Below are 19,462 nucleotides of genomic sequence, written 5' to 3' on the forward strand. Positions count from 1 at the left end.
ATGTAAGAAAAATGTAATTATATAAGAAAAACGTTAAGGTTACTTTATTTTAGTTTTTTTGCTTTTTTGAGCTAGGGTATCATTCTAGCTCAGGCTGACCTAGAAATCACTGTAGTCTCAGGGTGGCCTCGAACTCATGGCGATCCTCCTACCTCTGCCTCCCAAGTGCTGGGATTAAAGGCTTGCGCCACCATGCCTGGCAGGTTAAGGTCACTTTTAAGGGCGACAGAACAAAGCTAATTTATGTAAAACGCGGGGGCGGGGAGCATGAAGACAAGTTCTTTTTAGGATTAAACTTCACTGAAATTAAAAGTGCTAACAAAGACCGCAGAGGGCAGGAGCTCTACATCTTCAGGCACGCGCGCGCGTTTAAAAAAAAAAAAAAAAAAGCAATCAAAGACCCGGATGGGGCGGGGCTAAAGGTCCCGGCTCGTACGTCACGGAGCGCGCGCGCACTACGTAGCGGCCCGGCACATCCGGCGTCGGTTTCCCGGGCGACCATGGAGGGCCGCTCGGTGCGGGATGTGCCTCCTACGGACGCGGGCGTGGGGATCCCGCCGGGCCTGCAGACGGACTGCGAGACGCTGCTCAGCCGCTTCCAGGAGACCGACAGCGTCCGCTTCGAGGACTTCGCGGCCATCTGGAAGAGCATGAAGTTCGGGACCATCTTCTGGTGGGTGCTCTGCTCGCCTCCGCCGCACTTCCGGCCCGCGAGTCGCACGTTGGGTGGGGGGGGCGGGCTGAGGGGAGCGGCGGTCTCGAACCCTGATCTCCCCGGTCCCCGTCGCCTGTCCCTGCCTCGCTCTGCTAGGAGCGGAACTGTCCCGCACGGCGGGCTTCATTGTGCATGCAGCCGCTGACGTTGTCGTTCTGGGGTGCAGATTTGATCGTGACCCTCCCCACCTGACCCCTCCGTGACTGGCCGCTTTTCTCATCTCCCGGTGTCCCCAAACGTGTTTTGGCTTCAGCAGTTGCCTTTGGTCACAGGCATTTCCAGAGTCGTGGTTGCAGTCCCCTTCTCTCCTTCCCCAACTTCCTTTGCATTTAAACCCTTTGGTTAACTTTTCAACCATTGCTTCAGAGCCGTAGCAGCTGGTGCTTGATTACCACATTAGATCGCAGTTGTGCAACTGAAGAGAGGATAACGGTGAAGATCGCGAACGATGGAGCCCAGCTGTCCGAGCTTGCTTGCAGACAGGGTCCTCTAGCTGGGATTTGTGGCAAACTTTTTTTTTTTGTTTTGTTTTTCGAGGTAGGGTCTCGCTCTCTAGCCCAGGCTGACCTGGAATTCACTAGGTAGTCTCTGGGTGGCCTTGAACTAATGGCTATTCTCCTACCTCTGCTTCTCTAGTGATGGGATTAAAGGTGTGATCCACCACGCCCTGCTAAAACTGTCTTTCTTAATAAGATACAGTTCTATTTTTTTTCTCCTTTGATGTAAACCAGTTACCTATGAAATTTGTAAATTCCAGGGCTGGAGGATCAAGAATTAGCCTGGTGTGGTGGTCCATGCCCATAATTATTTAATTACTAGAGGATGGAACTAGCAGGATCAGGACTTCAGGCTGTAGAGTCTGAGGCCAGCTACATGAGACCTTTTCAAAATATAGTTAACAGCTAGGCTTAGTGGTATACACCTTTAATCCCAGCACTTGGGATGCAGAAAGGTAGGAGGATCACTGTGAGTTTGAGGCCACCCTGAAATTACAATGTGAATTCCAGGTCAGCCTGGGCAAAGTGAGACACCACCTCAAATAAATAAATAAATAAAATAAAAATAAAATTTATTGTTCATCAGACGAAAGGAGAGCTAGTTTTAAAGAATTACTGAATGTTGTGCATTTATTGCTTAATTTTTTTAACTCATAGAACAACTCTGCAAAGCAGGTATAATTGTCCATATTTTAGAGGTGAGGGAATTGAAACTTAAGGAAGTTAATTTTGCCAGTTTGAGGTTAGGCTGGGCTACATACTGGGTTCTAAACCAGCCTGGGTAGCAGTGAAACCTTGTCTGGAAAAAGTTATTTTCCCAAGATGATGAGATGATAGTAGATAAATTAAGTCTGTATATCTTCCTGTTTCTAAAAGCCATAGTATTTCACTGTACATCAAGGAAATTTTTCTAGGTAACTCCAGTCTTTAGCTAATAATGAAAACTTAAAATAATAAAGAAAGTGAGGACCACTAAAGGAGTGGTGGGTGTTCTTTAAAAATTGTTTGGGGGCTGGGAAGACTGCTCAGCAGTTAAAAGGTGCTTGCTTTCAAAGCTTACCAGCCTGGGTTGAATTCCCCAGTAAATTCCCCATAATGCCCCAGATGCACAAACTGGTGATTGTCCTGATGTGCCCATAATCTCTCTCTAAATAAATTAAAAAAAATATTTAAAAATACTGTTTTGAGGGCTGGAGAGATGGCTTAGCAGTTGAGGCACTTGCATGCAAAACCTAAAGACCTGGGTGGCTTGGGTTTGATTCCCCAGTACCCACATGACTTCAGCTGGAGGCCGTGGCGTACCCATCCCCCACCTCTTTCTCTCTCTGCTTGTAAATAAACATAAATATTTGGGAAAAAAAAAACAATTGTTTTGGGGGCTGAAGAGATGGCTTAGCATTTAAGGCCCTTGCCTGTGAAGCCCAAGTACCCAGGTTCAGTTCCCCATTATTCATGTAAGCCAGATGCACAAGGTGGTACATGTCTCTGGGATTCTCTTGCAATGGCTAGAGGCTCTGGTGCGCTTATTCTCTATCTGCCTCTCTCTCTCAACTAAAGACAATACTGTTTTGGTCACCAGTACTACAGTAGGTGTTTTTTTTACTGTATTTATTATATTTACCATTTAGAACCAAGGTGTCCCCCCCACCCAGTTCCCTTCTAATCAGTTGATATAGTCTGCAGTAGCTATTCAGCTAATATCTTTGTTGTTTTCTGCTGCTGTTAGTAAATGAAAAATTCATCGTAGATAATTGTATGAGTGTCAGTTGCTTGCATGTAGTAATACACTTTGGCATATTTTAACTAAGGTTATATTTTAAAGTGCTTTTTATTTTTTTGCCTCGTATGATGGTGCATGCCTTTAATCCCAGCACTCAGAAGAAAATTAGCTCTTTAGGTCCAGTTATTAGCAGCTGCTATGTAAATAAGCACATGCCTCTAAATTGCTTTTAGCATTTATTTGATGAGTTGTTTCTCTTTTGTTTTCTAGTGGCAAAATGAGAAATTTAAAAAAGAACATATTTACGAAGGAAGCATTGGCTTTGGCATGGCGCTATTTCTTACCTCCCTACACTTTTCAGATCAGAGTTGGTGCCTTGTATCTGCTATATGGACTGTACGGTACTCAGCCATGCCAACCAAAGCAAAAGGTAATTTCTGCACAGCCACCAAAACTTTCTAAGATGATGCATTGCAGCAGTGGAATGCCAGTGCTCTAAGACAAAACATTTGTGAGAAATGACTTTTTTCTCTTGACTGCAGATCCGAGTTGCTCTGAAGGACTGGGATGAAGTTATGAAGTTTCAGCAGGACTTGCTCAATGCACAGCACTTTGACGCTGCCTATGTGTTCAGGAAGCTACGCCTAGACAAAGCATTCCACTTTACTGCAATGCCTAAGTTGGTATGTTGCTTAAAATCAATTTCTTTTTTCAAAACGAGAAGCTGTATATTTCATTGTTCCCAAACTGAAAGTGTTTGAATCTTGAGAAAACGTAGACACTTTTTGTTTTCAGGTTTTTTTTTTTTTTTTTTTTTTTTTTTGAGGCAGGTTGTCACTATAATCCAGGCTGACCTTGATTTCACTTGGTAGTCCCAGGCTGGCCTTGAACTCCTACCTCTGCCTCCTGAGTGCTGGGATTAAAGGAATTACCACCATACCCAGCTGAAAGTAGACTATTAATAGTATTCAAAACTTACAGCCTTCTTAAATGGGAACATATTTTATAATTACTTTTCCTACTGCAAACAAAAATTCAGCTTCTAGGGCTGGAGAGATGGCTCAGTGGTTAAGGTGCTTGCCTATAATGCTAAAGGACCCAGATTCGATTTCTCAGTACCCATGCAAATCCAGATGCACAAGGTGGTACAGGCTTCGGAGTTTATTTTCAGTGGCTAGAAGCCCAGGCATGCCCGTTCTCTATCTCCTCCCCCCCCCAATAAAATAAAATAAAAATTTAAAAACGTTAAAATTGGGCTGGAAGAGATGGCTTATTGGTTAAGTTGTTTGCCTGTGAATTGAAAGGACCCAGGTTCAATTCCCCAGGACCAACATAAGCCAGAGCACTACGTGGCATATGCGTCTGTAGTTCTTGTGCCGTGACTGAAGGCACTGTTGCGCGCGCTCTCTCTCTCTCTCTCTCTCTCTCTCTCACAAATTAAATTAAATTAAAAAAAAAATTCGGCTTCTGCTTCTGATGTAGGGTTTCTGGATCCCACATGTTAACTAAGCTGTAAGAGGAGAGAGTGGGCCTGTGTAGTTGCTGCCTGTCCCCTGGGCTGAGAAATCAGCCCTGAGCCTCAAGCACTGTGCCACTGAGCTGCACTGCTTGTGCTTTAAAATTCATTTATTTAATTATTTTGGTTTTTCGAGGGAGGGTCTCACTCTAGCTCAGGCTGACCTGGAATTCACTATGTAGTCTCAGGGTGGCTTCGAACTCCCGGTGATCCTTCTACCTCTGCCTCCTGAGTGCTGGGATTAAAGGCGTGCGCCACCATGCCTGGCTTAAAAAATTTTTTTTTTTATTTGAGAGGGGAAGAGAATGGACACACCTGAGCCTTGTGCCACTACAAATGGTCTCTGGATGCATGGGCCACTTTGTGCATCTGGCTTTATATGATTACTGGGGATTTGAACCCAGGCCATCAGGCTTTATAAGCAAGCACCTTTAATCACTGAGCCGTCTCTCCAACCCCCTTATGCCTTAAAAAAATTATTTATTTGCAAGTGGGAAAAGAGAGAGAATATGAAGGGGCATGCCAGGGCCATGACAATTGAGACAGTAGCTTAGAAGAGCAAAAATTGTACTTGTGCCATTAGCTGGTAAGTCTTGTGACTTCTTTAATGTCATCAAAATCTGTAAGCATGTGATAAAGCATCAATGCTTATAAAAGCCTAGTGGCCTTTCAACAATGGTTATTTATCAAATGTACCCTTGGAGATACTCTTGTTTCATTTATTATTACTGACAGAAAAAAAAAAATCTTTTTTTTTTTGGTTTTTCAAGGTAGGGTCTTACTCTAGCCCAGACTGATCTGGAATTCACTCAGTAGTCTCAGAGTGGTCTTGAACTCACAGCGAGCGATTCTCTTACCTCTGCCTCCTGAGTGCTGGGATTAAAGGCATGTGCTACCATGCCTGGCAAGAAAAAAAAATTAAATATATTTATTTGAGAGAGAGAGAGAGAGAGAGAGAAAATGGTGCACCAGGGCCTCTTGCCACTGCAGATGAATTCCAGACACATGTACTACCATGTGCATCTGGCTTATGAAGGTTCTAGGGAATTGAACCTGAGTCCTTAGGCTTCCCACGTAGGTGCCTTAACCACTAAGCCATTTCTTCAGCCCTGGTAGAAAACCTTTACTTCTAGCTTATTTTTTGGCACTTCAAAAATATCTCCTTAGGGCTGGAGTGATGGCTCAGTAGGTAGGGTGCTTGACTGCACAGCCTAAGGACCCGGGTTCTATTCTCCAGTACCCACGTGAAGCCAGATACAGTGGTGCATGTGTCTGAAGTTCGTTTGTAGCAGTTGGGGACCCTGGTGTGCCCATTTTCTCTCTTTCTCTCCTCTATCTCTCTGCTTGCAAATAAATAAAAACATTAAAAAAAACAACCACCACCAGGTGTGGTGGCTCATGTCTTTAATCTCACTCAGGAGGCAGAGGCAGAAGGACAGGAGGATTGCTGTGAATTCCAGGTCAGCCTGGGTTAGATTGAGGTCTTACCTCAAAAAAAAAAAGCCAAAAAAACCCTCATATATATATATATATATATATATATATATATATATATATATAAATTAACTCACTTATTTGACAGAGAAAGGAGAGAAAAAAAAAAAATGGGTGCGCCAGGGCCTCTAGCCACAGGAAACAAACTCCAGACATGTGCACCCCTTGTGCATCTGGCTAACGTGGGTCCTGGAGAATTGAAGCTGGGTTCTTTGACTTTGCATATAAATGCTTTAACCACTAAGTCATCCCTTCAGCCCCAAACCCCCTCATTTTAAAATATACTCTATATTTAGCTTTCATGTAGGATGAAGAAAAAAATCCAACAAACTGAAATTACTCAAGAATTTAAGGACCCAAATGATCGTGTAATGAAGCTTATCACTTCTGATGTGCTAGAGGTAAGCTTTTTATGACCTTGAAATTTTGGGGGGATTTTTAATTTATTGATTTTTAATCTTTTTTTAAATTTAAATTTAATTTTATTTTTTTGAGATCGAGATAGAAGGAGGCAGGGGTTGAGAAAGAGAATGGGTGTGCCAGGGCTTTCAGTCACTGTAAACAAACTCCAGATGCATGGGCCACCTTGTGCATCTGGCTAATGTGAGATCTGGGGAATCAAACCTGGGTCATTTGGCTTCACAGGTAAACATCTTAATGCTAAGCCATCTCTCCAGCCCTGGAAAATGGTTTTATTTTCAATCATTTATTGAGGCTCTACCCTTGCCTACTGGATATTGACCATTTCTGTAATGATTTCAGCCAATCACAGAAGTTCTTAATTTGTTCTAAAGTATTTAAGAGTAAAGCCCCTGTATATAGATCACATATTCACCTCTAGTAGAAGTGCAGTTCACAGACTTGACAGGAATAGAAGAGCACCACCCTGAGGACCATTGTCAGGTCTTTGCTTTCTAGTCAGTGCCCTTTGAAAAGAATGGATCTGGATGGGTGAGGATGGGCCCTGGATTGTGCGTAAATCTCTGTGAGCTTTCGTAGTCCCCACTTCAAAGCAAGGATTGTAATCACTTTTCTTTCCCCTTATTTTAATTTTTTGGTTTTTCAAGGTAGGGTCTCATTCTAGCTCACGCTAACCTGGAACTCAGGATGACAATCTTCCTACCTCTGCTTCCTGAGTGATGGGATTAAAGGTGTAAGCCACCATGCCCAACTATAATCACTTTTTTTTTTTTTTTTTTTTGAGGCAAACTCAACAGACTGGACTTTCTTTTTCTCTTTCTTTCTTTCTTTCTTTTTTTTATAAGAGAAAGGGAGAAAATGAATGAGAATTGGTGTGCCAGAGCCTCCAGCCATTGTAGCTGAATTCCAGACACACCGTGTGCTTATGTGCAACCTTGCACAGGTGTCACCTTGTGCATCTGGCTTATGTGGGATCTGGAAAGTGAAACTTAGGTCCTTAGGCTTCTCAGGCAAGTGCCTTAACCACTAAGCCATACCTCCAGCCCCTGCTTAAGACTATTTAACAAACATTCTTAATCTGGGCTCATGGATGGCCTTTAGGTGGCTCATGTACCCTTTCTTCTAACTTATATGGGAAATCATTATTCTACATACAGATACAGCCACTTGGTTAGGATGAAGCAGCAGAACCATCTATCTTTCTGTTTGATGCCTTTAAAATGGTTCAGAAGAGCTATAGCGATGGTTCAGTGGCTAAAGGTGCTTGCTTAAAATGGTTAAGAATTATTGGATTTAAAGGAAATGATTATGTACTAAATATTTGAAAGTAGATACTTAGAACACTTTTAAATAGTTTTTTTTTTGCCAGGCATGGTGGCACACGCCTTTAATCCCAGCACTTGGGAGGCAAAGGTAGGAGGATCACTGTGAGTTTGAGGCTACCCTGAGAATACATAGTGAATTCCAGGTCAGCCTGGGCTATAGTAAGACCCTACCTTGAAAAACTTAAAAGAAAAAAATAAATAAAAAGGATGGATGCACCAGGGCCTTTCGCTATCCTTTTTATTTATCAAGACAGGATCTCTCATGAATCCAGAATGACCAATTTGGCTTGTCTAGGTAGTTAGCTTGCCTCTGTCATCTGCCCATCTCTACTTGCTGAGGGTTGGTAGGCATCATCATATCCAGCATTTATGGGTGCTGGAGATCTGAACCGTGTTCTTATGTTTATCCACTGAGCCATCTTCTTAGCCCGTTCCAGTATCTTGAATAACTATAAGCTTTACCAAAATCTAGAAAAACAAAAAACAAAACAAAACAGAAACACGAGTACTTTAACTAGGGGATGCCCTCATGCTACAGTGGTCATCTGTAATGGATCTGTCTAGAATTCTCTGCTAATCTCAGAGACAAGTCTAAATGCCAAGACTTAGTCTGAGATTTAAGCACAGTGTGCTTTCTTCATAATGACAACATTTGACTTGAGGTTTCCTGGGGAGGAAGGTCTACTTAATAAATAATGCCACAGATGGTTTCATAAATCACTATTTCTTTTAATCCTCTATCCTATTACTCAAGTAAGGATGGGACTTATGAGGAAGGGGGCCCTCGGGCCTTGGGATCCTATGTAGAGTTAGGTGAGAGTTCTTATATGAGAGTTTTTAGCACAGAATGTATTTGGTGTCATAGTTATAGTACAAGAATATGAGCTTAGGGGCTGGAGAGGTGGCTTAGCGGTTAAGCGCTTGCCTGTGAAGCCTAAGACCCCAGTTTGAGGCCAAAGGACCCTGATTTGATTCCCCAGTACCCACGTAAGCCAGATACACAAGGTGGCGCATGTGTCTAGAGTTTGTTTGCAGTGGCTGGAGGCACTGGTGTGCCCATTCTCTTTTTCAAATAAATAAATAATAAAATATATTTTAAAAAAGAATATGAGCTTAGTTTTCAGTAGCAATATTTAGTAACATTGTTCTACAAATAATTTTTTGTACAATTATGTTCAATTCCAAAATGTAATTTTGTGTACCTTATTGTCTTTTCTCAGTGTTTTATATACCATTGTGTTTAACGTGACCATTTTGCTGGCATGCTTATTTTATTTTCATAATATAGTATCATGTTATTTTCTGTCAGCTCATTAGTTGCTTTGGAAGGTGATTGTATTTTGCATTGATTTTACCTTTAAGATTGTCATCAAAAATTGAAATAAAGGGCCAGGCATGGTGGTATATGTCTGTAATTCCAGACTTTGGGAGGTAGAGGCAAGATGATGAGGTTTAGGCTAGCCTGGATTACGTGACTTATCATGACCCTATCTCTTCAAAAAGAAAAAAGCAAAGGAAAGGCATAAAGGTGTTCTCTTTTCCTTTTAGGAAATGCTGAACGTTCATGATCATTACCAGAACATGAAGCAGGCCATCTCAGCCGACAAGTCCAAGCCAGACAAAGCCCTCAGCCTGATAAAGGATGATTTTTTTGACACCATTAAGAACATAGTTTTGGAGCATCAGGAGTGGCACAGAGATAGGAAGGTAGGCAGCTGCTTGTTGGTGCCTTATCCTGTGCACAGACGTTTGTATGTGGTGCGCATGTGAATAGGCAGCCTGGTGTGTGAAGACTAAGAGAACTTTTCACTCACTAGCCATGTGATGTTACTTAACCTTACAAATAGAGTTGTCTATGTAAAGTAGAGTAAGTAACCTTGTTAGAGATTGTATTATAATCTTTGTAATTTTGGCATTTATCAGAGGTTGTAAACTGGCAGTCTTTGGGTCATATCTGGCATACAGATTTTTTGTTGTTGTTACAGTATTAATCCTTTAATCCCAGCAGTCCGAAGGCAGAGGTAGGAGGATTGCTGTGAGTTTTAGGGCAGTGCGGGACTACAGAATGAGTTCCAGGTCACGTTGGGCTAGAGTGATACCCTACCTCAGAAAAAACAACCCCCTTCCCTGCAAAAAAAAAAAAAAAAAAAAAAATCAGAAGATCTGAGCTGGGTAGATAATTCAGTGGTTAAAAGCACTTGCTTGCAAAGTCTGCTGTCTTGGGTTCAGTTCTCCAGTACCCATGTGAAGCCAGATGTACAAAGTGGCATATGTGTTTGGAGTTTGTTTGTAGATGCAAGGAGCCCTGGTATGCCCATTCCCTCTTTTCTGTCCTCTCTCTTTGTGTGTGTCTCTCTCCCTTCCTCCCTCCCCTTGAAAATAAATTATTTTTTAAAAAGGTACTTTTTTTTTGAGGTAGGCTCTCACTCTAGCACAAGCAGACTTGGAATTCACTGTGTAGTCCCATGCTGACCTTGAACTCAAGGCGATCCTCCTACCTCTACCTTCTGAGTGTTGGGATTAAAGGCATGCACCACCATGCCCTGCTTCATTTTTTTTTTTGAAAAATATTTTTGAAAATTTCAGAAGTTCTGGTAATGATGGCCCATCCATGCCTGACAGCAGATTTCCACATCCGAGACGAGACTCTGTCCACTGGCAGGACGTGCGCTTCCCTATCTACCACATTAGCCGCTTGAAAATCATATCAACACAAATTTTCACCTTAATTTCCCAACCTAAAGGTGTTGCAATAGAACCTCTGAGTTCCACAGTAGCCTGTAATTACACTTTTCAGCTGGAGAAGCGTTTCACTGTGGGAAAACTAAGTGCCACCTCTAACTACTTTAGTAAATCATTCTAGCAAAACATAAGTAATTTCCAGCTTCTTCCTGTGCATCTGGCCATGTGTGGATATCCCATAAATAATGGGTATTAGGCCTATGTTTTGTCTCTGAGAAAAGTTTGTTGTTACTGCTTCTTTAGCCTTCCACCATGTAAAGGAAGTTGGCTTAACTCAGATGTTGAAAAGGGAAATGACAAGTGAGAAGAAGATGACAATCTTGGGAGGAAGAAAGTTATTTGATTACTCAAGTTTCAACGAAGGTAGTTAGTTTGGAATATGTGGATACTTTGTTGCAAGCATTACACAAATGATGGAGACATTTCATATAATAGTCTTAGTACTCTAAAACATGGTGGGGAAGGCATGTGGACATGAGCAGCTGGTCACATCCTGCCCTCAGTCAGGAAACAGTGATGGATGCTGTTGCTCAGCTCATTTGCTCCTTTTTATTAAGACCTGGATCCCAGGGCTGGAGAGATATCTTAGCGGTTAAGGGCTTGCCTGTGAAGCCTAAGGACCCCAGTTTGAGGCTTGATTCCCCAGGACCCACGTTAGCCAGATGCACAAGGGAGCGCATGCCTCTGGAGTTCATTTGCAGTAGCTGGAAGCCCTGGCACACCCATTCTCTGTCTGCCTCTTTCTCTGTCTGTCGCTCTCAAGTAAATAAAAAATAAACAAACAAATTAAAAAAAAACTTTAAGAAAAAGACCTGGACCCCAAACCATGTAATGGTGCCCCTCACAGCATTCAGTTTACCTAATCTAGAAACTGTCTGATAGACTTGCCCAGAGATTTGTTTCCATGATTCATACCATATAAAGTGCAGAGTATCTTTCATTACTTTGGAGGATTTAGATATTTTATTGAAGACTTTTAGAACTATTTTGAAACTTTGTGATCTTAATGTCAGATGGTCAGCCCAATGTGAAATGATATGTTTTTTTTTTTTTTTTTTTTGTTTGTTTGTTTGAGGTACAGTCTCTGTAGCCCATGCTGATCTAAAATTCTCTATGTCATCTTAGGGTGGCCTTGAACTCATGGCCATCTTATTTTTGCTTCCTGAGTGCTGGAATTAAAGGGGTGCACCACCATGTCCACACATGGCTCTGATCTTCTTTTTTTAAATTTATTTATTTGAGAGTAATAGAGAGAATGGGTGTGCCAGAGCCTCCAGCCACTGTAAACAAACTCCAGACCTGTGCGCACCCCCTTGTGCATCTGGCTAGCATGGGTCCTGGGGAATGGATCCTTGAACCGGAGTCCTTAGGCTTCACAGGCAAGCACTTAACTGCTAAGCCATCTCTTCAGCCCTCTGATGTTTTTTAAAAGTAATTTAAAATAACTGATTGTCACTGTCATAAAGTTGTCATGTCATTAGTAGAATTATAAATATGTATAATATAAGTAACTCTCTTTGCTCTTTCAGAACCCATCCGTAAAATCAAAAAACAAAGATGGAGAAGAAAAGAGTGAAGGAAATCCCCAAGAATCCGAGGTCAGAAAACTGCCGAATGTTGGCTTATGGGCAGCAGCTTGGTTAGCCCTTTTTTCCTACATGTGACTGTCATTCTGAATACTAAGCATTATGACTGCTGCTCAGTATTACCAAAATGTTGGGAAAAATTCTGAATTATGAGAGCTGTGAAAGCTGGTTTGTTCTTCACTGGAGACCATGTAGTAGACTGCACTGGGCATAGCTTCGAAGTAAGGATGTTTGTGGGAGATGAGGAGAGAAAGGCAGCAAAGGTTCTGGTTAGTCACAAGGCTTTTGTTCGCATTGTCTTCTGTGAGTGTTCTGTGCACTGCTCAGTAGCCGGGCGGGATGGTATGATGCCCCTGTTGTTTGCTAGAGAACATTGGGTGCATCCATCAGTGTGTACTGACAACAGGTTGGTTTCTTTTATCCTACCTTCTGTCTCATATGTTGATTCTGATGACAGATGCTTGCACTTTTCATTGTTTTCAATTATTTTTCTTTCAGAGATGTGAAAGGGCTGAATCTTTAGCAAAAATAAAAGCAAAAGCCTTTTCAGTTGTTGTTCAGGTAAGTTATTTCTTTCCTAAGTCAACTTGGAAATTAGATGCTTTATAAATTACATTTTAATTTTCATCAATGTAATACATGAACAAAGTTTAAAAGTCAAATAATAACTGAACAGTTCCAACTCAGTGCTTGCTTACCATTTCCCAGCTCTGTCCCTAACCTGGACAGGTGCCATCTGCAGCCTTTTCTCTCAGCTATTTCTTTGGACATTTACTTCCATTTTATCATCATCTTCCGACTCTGGTGTCCTGACTGTTGGAGGCTTAAGGATTTTCTCTTTATCCTTAATGTCTAGAAAGTCAATGTAGATCTCCTTTTGCCTTGCCTTGCCTTGCCTTTCCTCCTTTTCCATCCCTTTCCACCCCTCTCTCACGTTCTTGATTTGTTTTCTTTCTTCCATGGTTGGGTCTCACTCTAGCCCAGGCTGACCTGGAATTCACTATTTAGTCTCAGGGTGGCCTCAAACTCATGGCAATCCTCCTACCTCTGCCTCCCAAATGCTGGGATTAAAAACGTGTACCACCAAGCCCTGCTCGTTTTTTAAAAAATTGTTTTATTTATTGAGAGACAGAGAAAGACAGAGAGAGTGAGCGAGCATGGGCACACCAGGGCCCTTGCCACTGTAAATGAACTCCAGATGCATGTGCCACCTTGTGCAGCTGGCTTACGTGGGTCCTAGGGAATTGAACCAAGGTCCTTAGGCTTTACAGGCAAGTGCCTTAACCACTTAGCTATCTCTCCATCCCTTCTTTTTAAAAATTTTTTTTGTTTTTGTTTTGTTGAGGTAGGGTTTCTCTTCTAGACCTGGCTGACCTGGAATTTTTATGTGGTCTCAGGCTGGTCTCAAACTTGCAGTGATATTTCTACCTCTGCCTCCTTAGTGCTGGGATTAAAGACATGAACTAGCCTAGTGGCACACGCCTTTAATCGCAGCACTTGGGAGGCAGAGGTAGGAGGATTGCCATGAATTCAAGGCCACCCTGAGATGACAGAGTTAATTCCAGGTCAGCCTGGACCAGAGTGAGACCCTACCTCAAAAAATCAAAAAAAAAAAAAAAAACAAAAAACAACAACAAAAAAACCCATGAACTACCATGCCTGGCTTCTGTTTGTTTTTTAATTTAATTTATTTTTTATTTTCGGGGAGAGACAGACAGACAGACAGACAGACAAAGAATTCATGTGGTGGGCCTTAGCCACTGAAATCGAACTCCAGATGCTTGTGCCACCTACTGGGCATGTACAACCTTGAGCTTGCCTCACCATTGTGCATTTGGCTTATGTGGGATCTGGAGAGTTGAACATAGAACCTTAGGCTTCGAAGGCAAGTGCTTTGACTGCTAAACCATCTCTCTAGCCCTCCTATTTTAAAAAATATTTTTCTGTATGTATTTTATTTTTTGAAACTGTCTTATGCTTTTTCTACATTTTTGATTTTTTAAAAAGTTTTCATTTTATTTGTTTGAGAGAGAGGGAGGCAGGCAAAGAGAATGGGTGCTCCAGGGCTTCTAGTCACTGCAAATAAACTCCAGACTCATGCGCCATCTTCTGCATCTGGCTTACATGGGTCCTGGGGAATTGAACCTGGTTCCTTTGGGTTCTCAGGAAAGTGCCTTAACCACTAAGCCATCTCTTTAGCCCCCCCCCCTTTTTTTTAGTTCTATTAGGACTATTTCTTAAGCATAATCTCCAAGCCATTATCTTAGTTTTTAATATTTGTGTTGACATTAATTTTTTTTATTCATTATTTATTTGCAAGGAGAGAGAGACAATATGAAAATAAGGGTGGGCCTGGTCCTCTTGCCCCTGTAAACAAACTCCAGATGCATGCATCACTCTGTGTATTTAGCTGTATGTGGTATGGGGGAATCGATCCCAGGCTGTCAAGCAAGCACTTTGAGCCATTGAGTCATCTGTCCCCGACGCTTTTTCTTTACTAAGAATCTTATTTTGAATTTTTTTTTAAAATACAATTCTTTAAACTGGGTTTGGTGGCACACACCTTTAATCCCAGCACACAGGAGGCAGAGGTAGGAGGATTGTCATGAGTTCAAGGCTACCCTGAGACTACACAGTGAACCCAGGTCAGCCTGAGCTAGAATGAGCCCCTACAAAACAAAACAAAAAATTGGGGGCTGGAAAAATGGCTCAGTAGTAAAGTGCTTTCCATGGAAGCAGGAAGACTTGAATTTGGATCCCAAACACTCATATAAAATGTCAAGCATGGCTGAGCGTGGTGGCACATGCCTTTAATCCCAGCACTCGGGAGGCAGAGGTAGGAGAATCACCATGAGTTTGAGGCTACTTTGAGACTGCAGAGTGAATTCCAGGTCAGCCTGGGCTAGAGTAAGACCCTACATCAAAACGCTAATATAAATGAATAAATAAATAAATAAGTTCTTTTATATTGAAGAATGCAGTATCTCTTTCTCCTTAAAGTATATTGACTACAGTTTTTTGATGTTCCTGTTCCCTTTGAATTTCTTTTCTTGGGTAATTTTGGTCTCTGTCTTTCATTTTATAGACTTTTCCCCAAAAGATTGAAGATCCTCAGATGTCTCTTCATATTTAAAAGTGTTAACAGTAGATGCAGATTTTTAACTCCCACATTTCTTTTCTGGGATCTAGTCATTTTTGCCAGAGAGAAGTCTTCTGTTCCCTTGCTAGGAGGAGAAGGTGGAAATAAGCCCGACTCCGGAGGAGTGCGGGCAGCCCCCCATCTCACCTCCCTCTTCTCGCTGAGAGCCTTTCCCCCTTCCTTAGTATGCTAATTATTTTAAGCCTAAGCCTCTCTGGTTAGTATCCCCAGAGAGCACACCTTCTGTTGTTTACAGGAGATGGTCAACTATCTAGCTATGAGCCTGGGAAATGAGACACTATTTCCAATGCATCAACCCATTAATTTTTATTTATAAGAGAGAGAGGAAGAGAATGGCCACACTAGGGTCCCAGGGCCTCTAACCACTGGAAACAAACTCCAGGCTCAGGCGACATCATGTGCATCTGGCTTATGTGAGTAATGGGGAATCTAACCTGGGCTTTTCACGCAAGCGCTTTAACTACCAAGCCATCTGTGCAGCCCAATCATCAACCCATTTTTTCAAAGATTTATTTACTTATTTATACATTTATTTATTAGGAGAAAGGAGAGAGGGAGGGAGGGGGAGAAGGGGAAGGAGGAAGGGAATGGGCACTCTAGGGTCTCTAGCCACTGCAAATGAACTCCAGATGCATGCGCCACCTTGCGTAAGTAATTTACGTGGGTACTGGGAAATTGAACCTGGCTCTATCCGCTTTGCAGGCAAGTGCCTTAACCGCTGAGCCATTTCTCCAGCCCCACATCAACCTTTTTTTTTTTTTTTTTTTTCCCCTGAGGTAGGTTCTCACTCTAGCCCAGGCTGACCTGGATTTCACTATGTAGTCTCAGGGTGGCCTTGAACTCATGGCAGTCCTCCTACCTCTGCCTCCCGAGTGCTGGTATTAAAGGCATGCACCACACCTGGCTGCATTTTATTCTTTTAATATTATTTGACTGGAATTTCAGGATGAAGAATTGATCATTTTACATGCTTAATTATTTTTCTTGGATTTTTTTGTGAAGCTAAGAATGTGTTTATTTTATGGGAACATACTGTCATTTTCTAATTATAAGAATTGAGAGTAGGGCTGGAGAGATGGTTTGGCAGTTAAAGTGCTTGCCTGTGAAGCCTAAGGACTCAGATTTGATTCTCTAGGTCCAATGTAAGCCAGATGCACAAGGTGGCACATGCGTCTGGAGTTTTGTTTGCAGTAGCTGGAGGTCCTGGCATGCCCATTCTCTATCTCTGTCTCTTCCTCCCTCCATCTGTCTCTAACAAATAAATAAATAAAAATTTTAAAAAAGAATGGAAAGTGATAAGAAAATGAAAAGCACCTCTAGTTAGGTGTTACATATTTGCTGTACCATAGTAAATTGAATATAAACTGTCATTGAATGACAACACCAAGGAAAATAAATCCATTATTTCCAAGACTTTTCACCAGAATTCTTTTTATCAGTTGTTGCTAACTGATGTTTAGTGTGTTTCTTAAGACAGTATCAAGTAATTTTTTTGTTTGTTTGTTTGTTTGTTTTTTGAGGTAGGATCTCACTTTGGTCCAGGCTGACCTGGAATTCACTATGTAGTCTCAGCATGGCCTCGAACTCTCAGTGATCCTCCTACCTCGGCCTCCCAAGTGTTGGGATTAAAGGTATATGCCACCATGCTTGTCTTCAAGTAGTTTTTTAAAATCATTAAACAGATTTTTACAAGTGTGTCATTGAATTGTAGTAGTTTTTTTCCTTTTGGGGGGGTATTTATTTATTTGAGAGTGACTGAGAGAGAAAGAGGCAGATTAGAGAAAGAATGGGCATGCCAGGGTCTCCAGCCACTGCACACGAACTCCAGATGCACTCCAGATGTGTGCGCCACCTGGTACATCTGGCTTATGTGGGTCCTTGGGAATACAAGCCTCAAACCGGGGTCCTTAGGCTTCACAGACAAGCGCTTAACCACTAAGCCATCTCTCTAGCCCTTTTTCCTTTCTTTTGAAGTAGGGTCTCACTCTAGCTCAGGCTGACCTGGAACACACTATGTAGTTTCAAGGCGGCCTTGAATTCACAGAGATCCTCCTTCTGCCTGCCTCCCCAGTGCTAGGATTAAAGGCATGTGCCACCACACCCAGTCCCATTTTTTTCCCTTTTATTTATTTAGGTTAATTATTAAATTTTTATTTATTTATTTGAGAGCAACAGACAGAGGGAGAATGGCAGAGAGAGAGAGAATGGGCGTGCCAGGGCTTCTAGCCACTGCAAACGAACTCCAGACGCGTGCGCCCCCTTGTGCATCTGGCTAACGTGGGACCTGGGGAACCAAGCCTCGAACCGGGGTCCTTAGGCTTCACAGGCAAGCGCTTAACCACTAAGCCATTTCTCGAGCCCTAGGGTTTTTTTTTTAATTATGCATTTTTTATTAACAACTTCTTTGATTATAAGCAATATACCATGGTAATGCCCTCCCTCCTCCCACATTCTCCTTTGAAACTCCATTCTCCATCATATCCCCTCCCCCTCTTAATCAGCCTCTCTCTTTTATTTTGATGTCATGATCTTTTCCTCCTCTTATGATGGTCTTGTGTAGGTAGTGTCAGGCACTGTGAGGTCATGGATATCCAGGCCATTTTGTGTCTGGGGGAAGCACATTGTAAGGAATCCTACTCTTCCTTTGGCTCTTACATTCTTTCCGCCACCTCTTCTACAATAGACCCTGAGCCTTGGAAGGTGTGATAGAGATATTGCAGTGCTGAGCACTCCTGTCAATTCTTTATAGCACCATGATACCTTATGAGTCATCCCAAGGTCACTGCCATCTGAAAAGAGAAGATTCTCTACCAAAAATGAGAGTAGCATTAATATAAGGGTATGAACATTAAGAGAAGTGCTTACTAGGCAGTTTGATAAGCATAGTATATGCATTTAGCCAGACAGCAGCAGACGTTATACCCCCAGGGCTCATGACTACCCATTTTAAGTTTTCAGTATCAGGGATGTATTCCCTCCCATGGAGTGAGCCTCCAGTCCTATTAGAGGGCAGTTGGTTTCCACCATGACAGACATGCCACTATTGCATCCATTGGCTCATTTGGCCTGACTGACCAAATATAAGGCTTGCAATATCCACTGTTGAGTATCTTCACTGGCAATTTCTCTCTCTCCCATTAAACTGCATGCAGAATGGCTTCTTCCAGCTTTCTTTTATTTATTTATTTATTTATTTATTTATTTATTTATTTATTTATTTATTTATTTGAGAGCAACAGACACAGAGAGAAAGACAGAGGGAGAGAGAGAGAATGGGCGAGCCAGGGCTTCCAGCCTCTGCAAACGAACTCCAGACACATGCGCCCCCTTGTGCATCTGGCTAACGTGGGACCTGGGGAACCGAACCTCAAACCGAGGTCCTTAGGCTTCACAGGCAAGCGCTTAACCACTAAGCCATCTCTCCAGCCCTCTTCCAGCTTTCTGTCAGCTGGTCTACGTGGAGGAGGTTATCAGCTCAGTTCCAGCAGGATTTCTCAGTGGCCTTGCAGCCCAAGTATGTGGAGTCTTCAGTAATAGGGTCTTACTATCTATTCCTGGTAGGAAACCAAGGGCCTTGGCAGTGGCCTGTAATATTTTGGGGGCATCAGGAACCTCCATGGCCAACAACTCACTGGAAAGTATCCCATCCCTGGCACTGAAAATTTTTAGCAACAATCTATGGGTCCTGGGTGTTCCATTGTCCAAAAAAGTAGATTTCCATATGACTTATTTATATCCTCTTAGCTTTTGATTAGCCCTCCCTTCTTTCCTTACTCAATCTCTTCCCCTTACCTCACTTAGGTTGGTTGCCATTTTCTATTCTTGCCAGGTGTAGGGTCTTGCTCTACCCCAGGGTGACCTTGAATTCACAGTGTAGTTTCAGGATGGCCTTGAACTCTCTACAACCCTCCTACCTCTGCCTCCAGTATGCTGGGATTAAAGTTGTGTGCTACCATCCTGGAAAGTTTTTTTCCTTTCTTGACATGCACTAATATCTTCATACACAGTTGCTTTTAAAGCATTGTTGATATTTGAAATGCGTATGTGACAATAATTGAAAAAAGTAAGAGAATTTGAGTGCTGATTTACTTTAAAGTTTAAAAAAGGGGCTGGATAGATGGTTTAGCAGTTAAGGTGTTTGCCTGTGAAGCCAAAGGACCCAGGTTCAATTCCCCACATAAGCCAGATGAAGAAGGTGGCCATGCATCTGGAGTTCATTTACAGAGGCTGAAAGCCCTGGTGCACCATTCCCCCTCTCACTTTCTGTCTCTCTTCCTCCGTCTTTCT

The 19,462-nt window shown here is 42.3% G+C and overlaps 1 protein-coding gene across 2 annotated transcripts in view; it reads left to right on the forward strand.

Annotated features, from left to right (window-relative positions):
• The first annotated feature begins 491 nt into the window (after nucleotides 1-491).
• Nucleotides 492-19,462, forward strand: part of Snapc1 (small nuclear RNA activating complex polypeptide 1) — a 29,728-nt gene continuing 10,757 nt past the window's right edge. The window contains exons 1-7 of one of the 2 annotated variants that reach the window (XM_045154860.1): nucleotides 492-673; nucleotides 3,203-3,362; nucleotides 3,475-3,615; nucleotides 6,239-6,343; nucleotides 9,236-9,394; nucleotides 11,959-12,027; nucleotides 12,514-12,576. In XM_045154860.1, coding sequence (XP_045010795.1) covers nucleotides 501-673; nucleotides 3,203-3,362; nucleotides 3,475-3,615; nucleotides 6,239-6,343; nucleotides 9,236-9,394; nucleotides 11,959-12,027; nucleotides 12,514-12,576 — 870 coding nt within the window. In that variant the 5' untranslated portion in view covers nucleotides 492-500. The remainder of the gene's footprint in view (nucleotides 674-3,202; nucleotides 3,363-3,474; nucleotides 3,616-6,238; nucleotides 6,344-9,235; nucleotides 9,395-11,958; nucleotides 12,028-12,513; nucleotides 12,577-19,462) is intronic. The other variant, XM_045154861.1, reaches the window with a different exon arrangement.

Source organism: Jaculus jaculus, chromosome 7 (assembly GCF_020740685.1).
Source record: "Jaculus jaculus isolate mJacJac1 chromosome 7, mJacJac1.mat.Y.cur, whole genome shotgun sequence".
NCBI classification, from domain to species: domain Eukaryota; kingdom Metazoa; phylum Chordata; class Mammalia; order Rodentia; family Dipodidae; genus Jaculus; species Jaculus jaculus.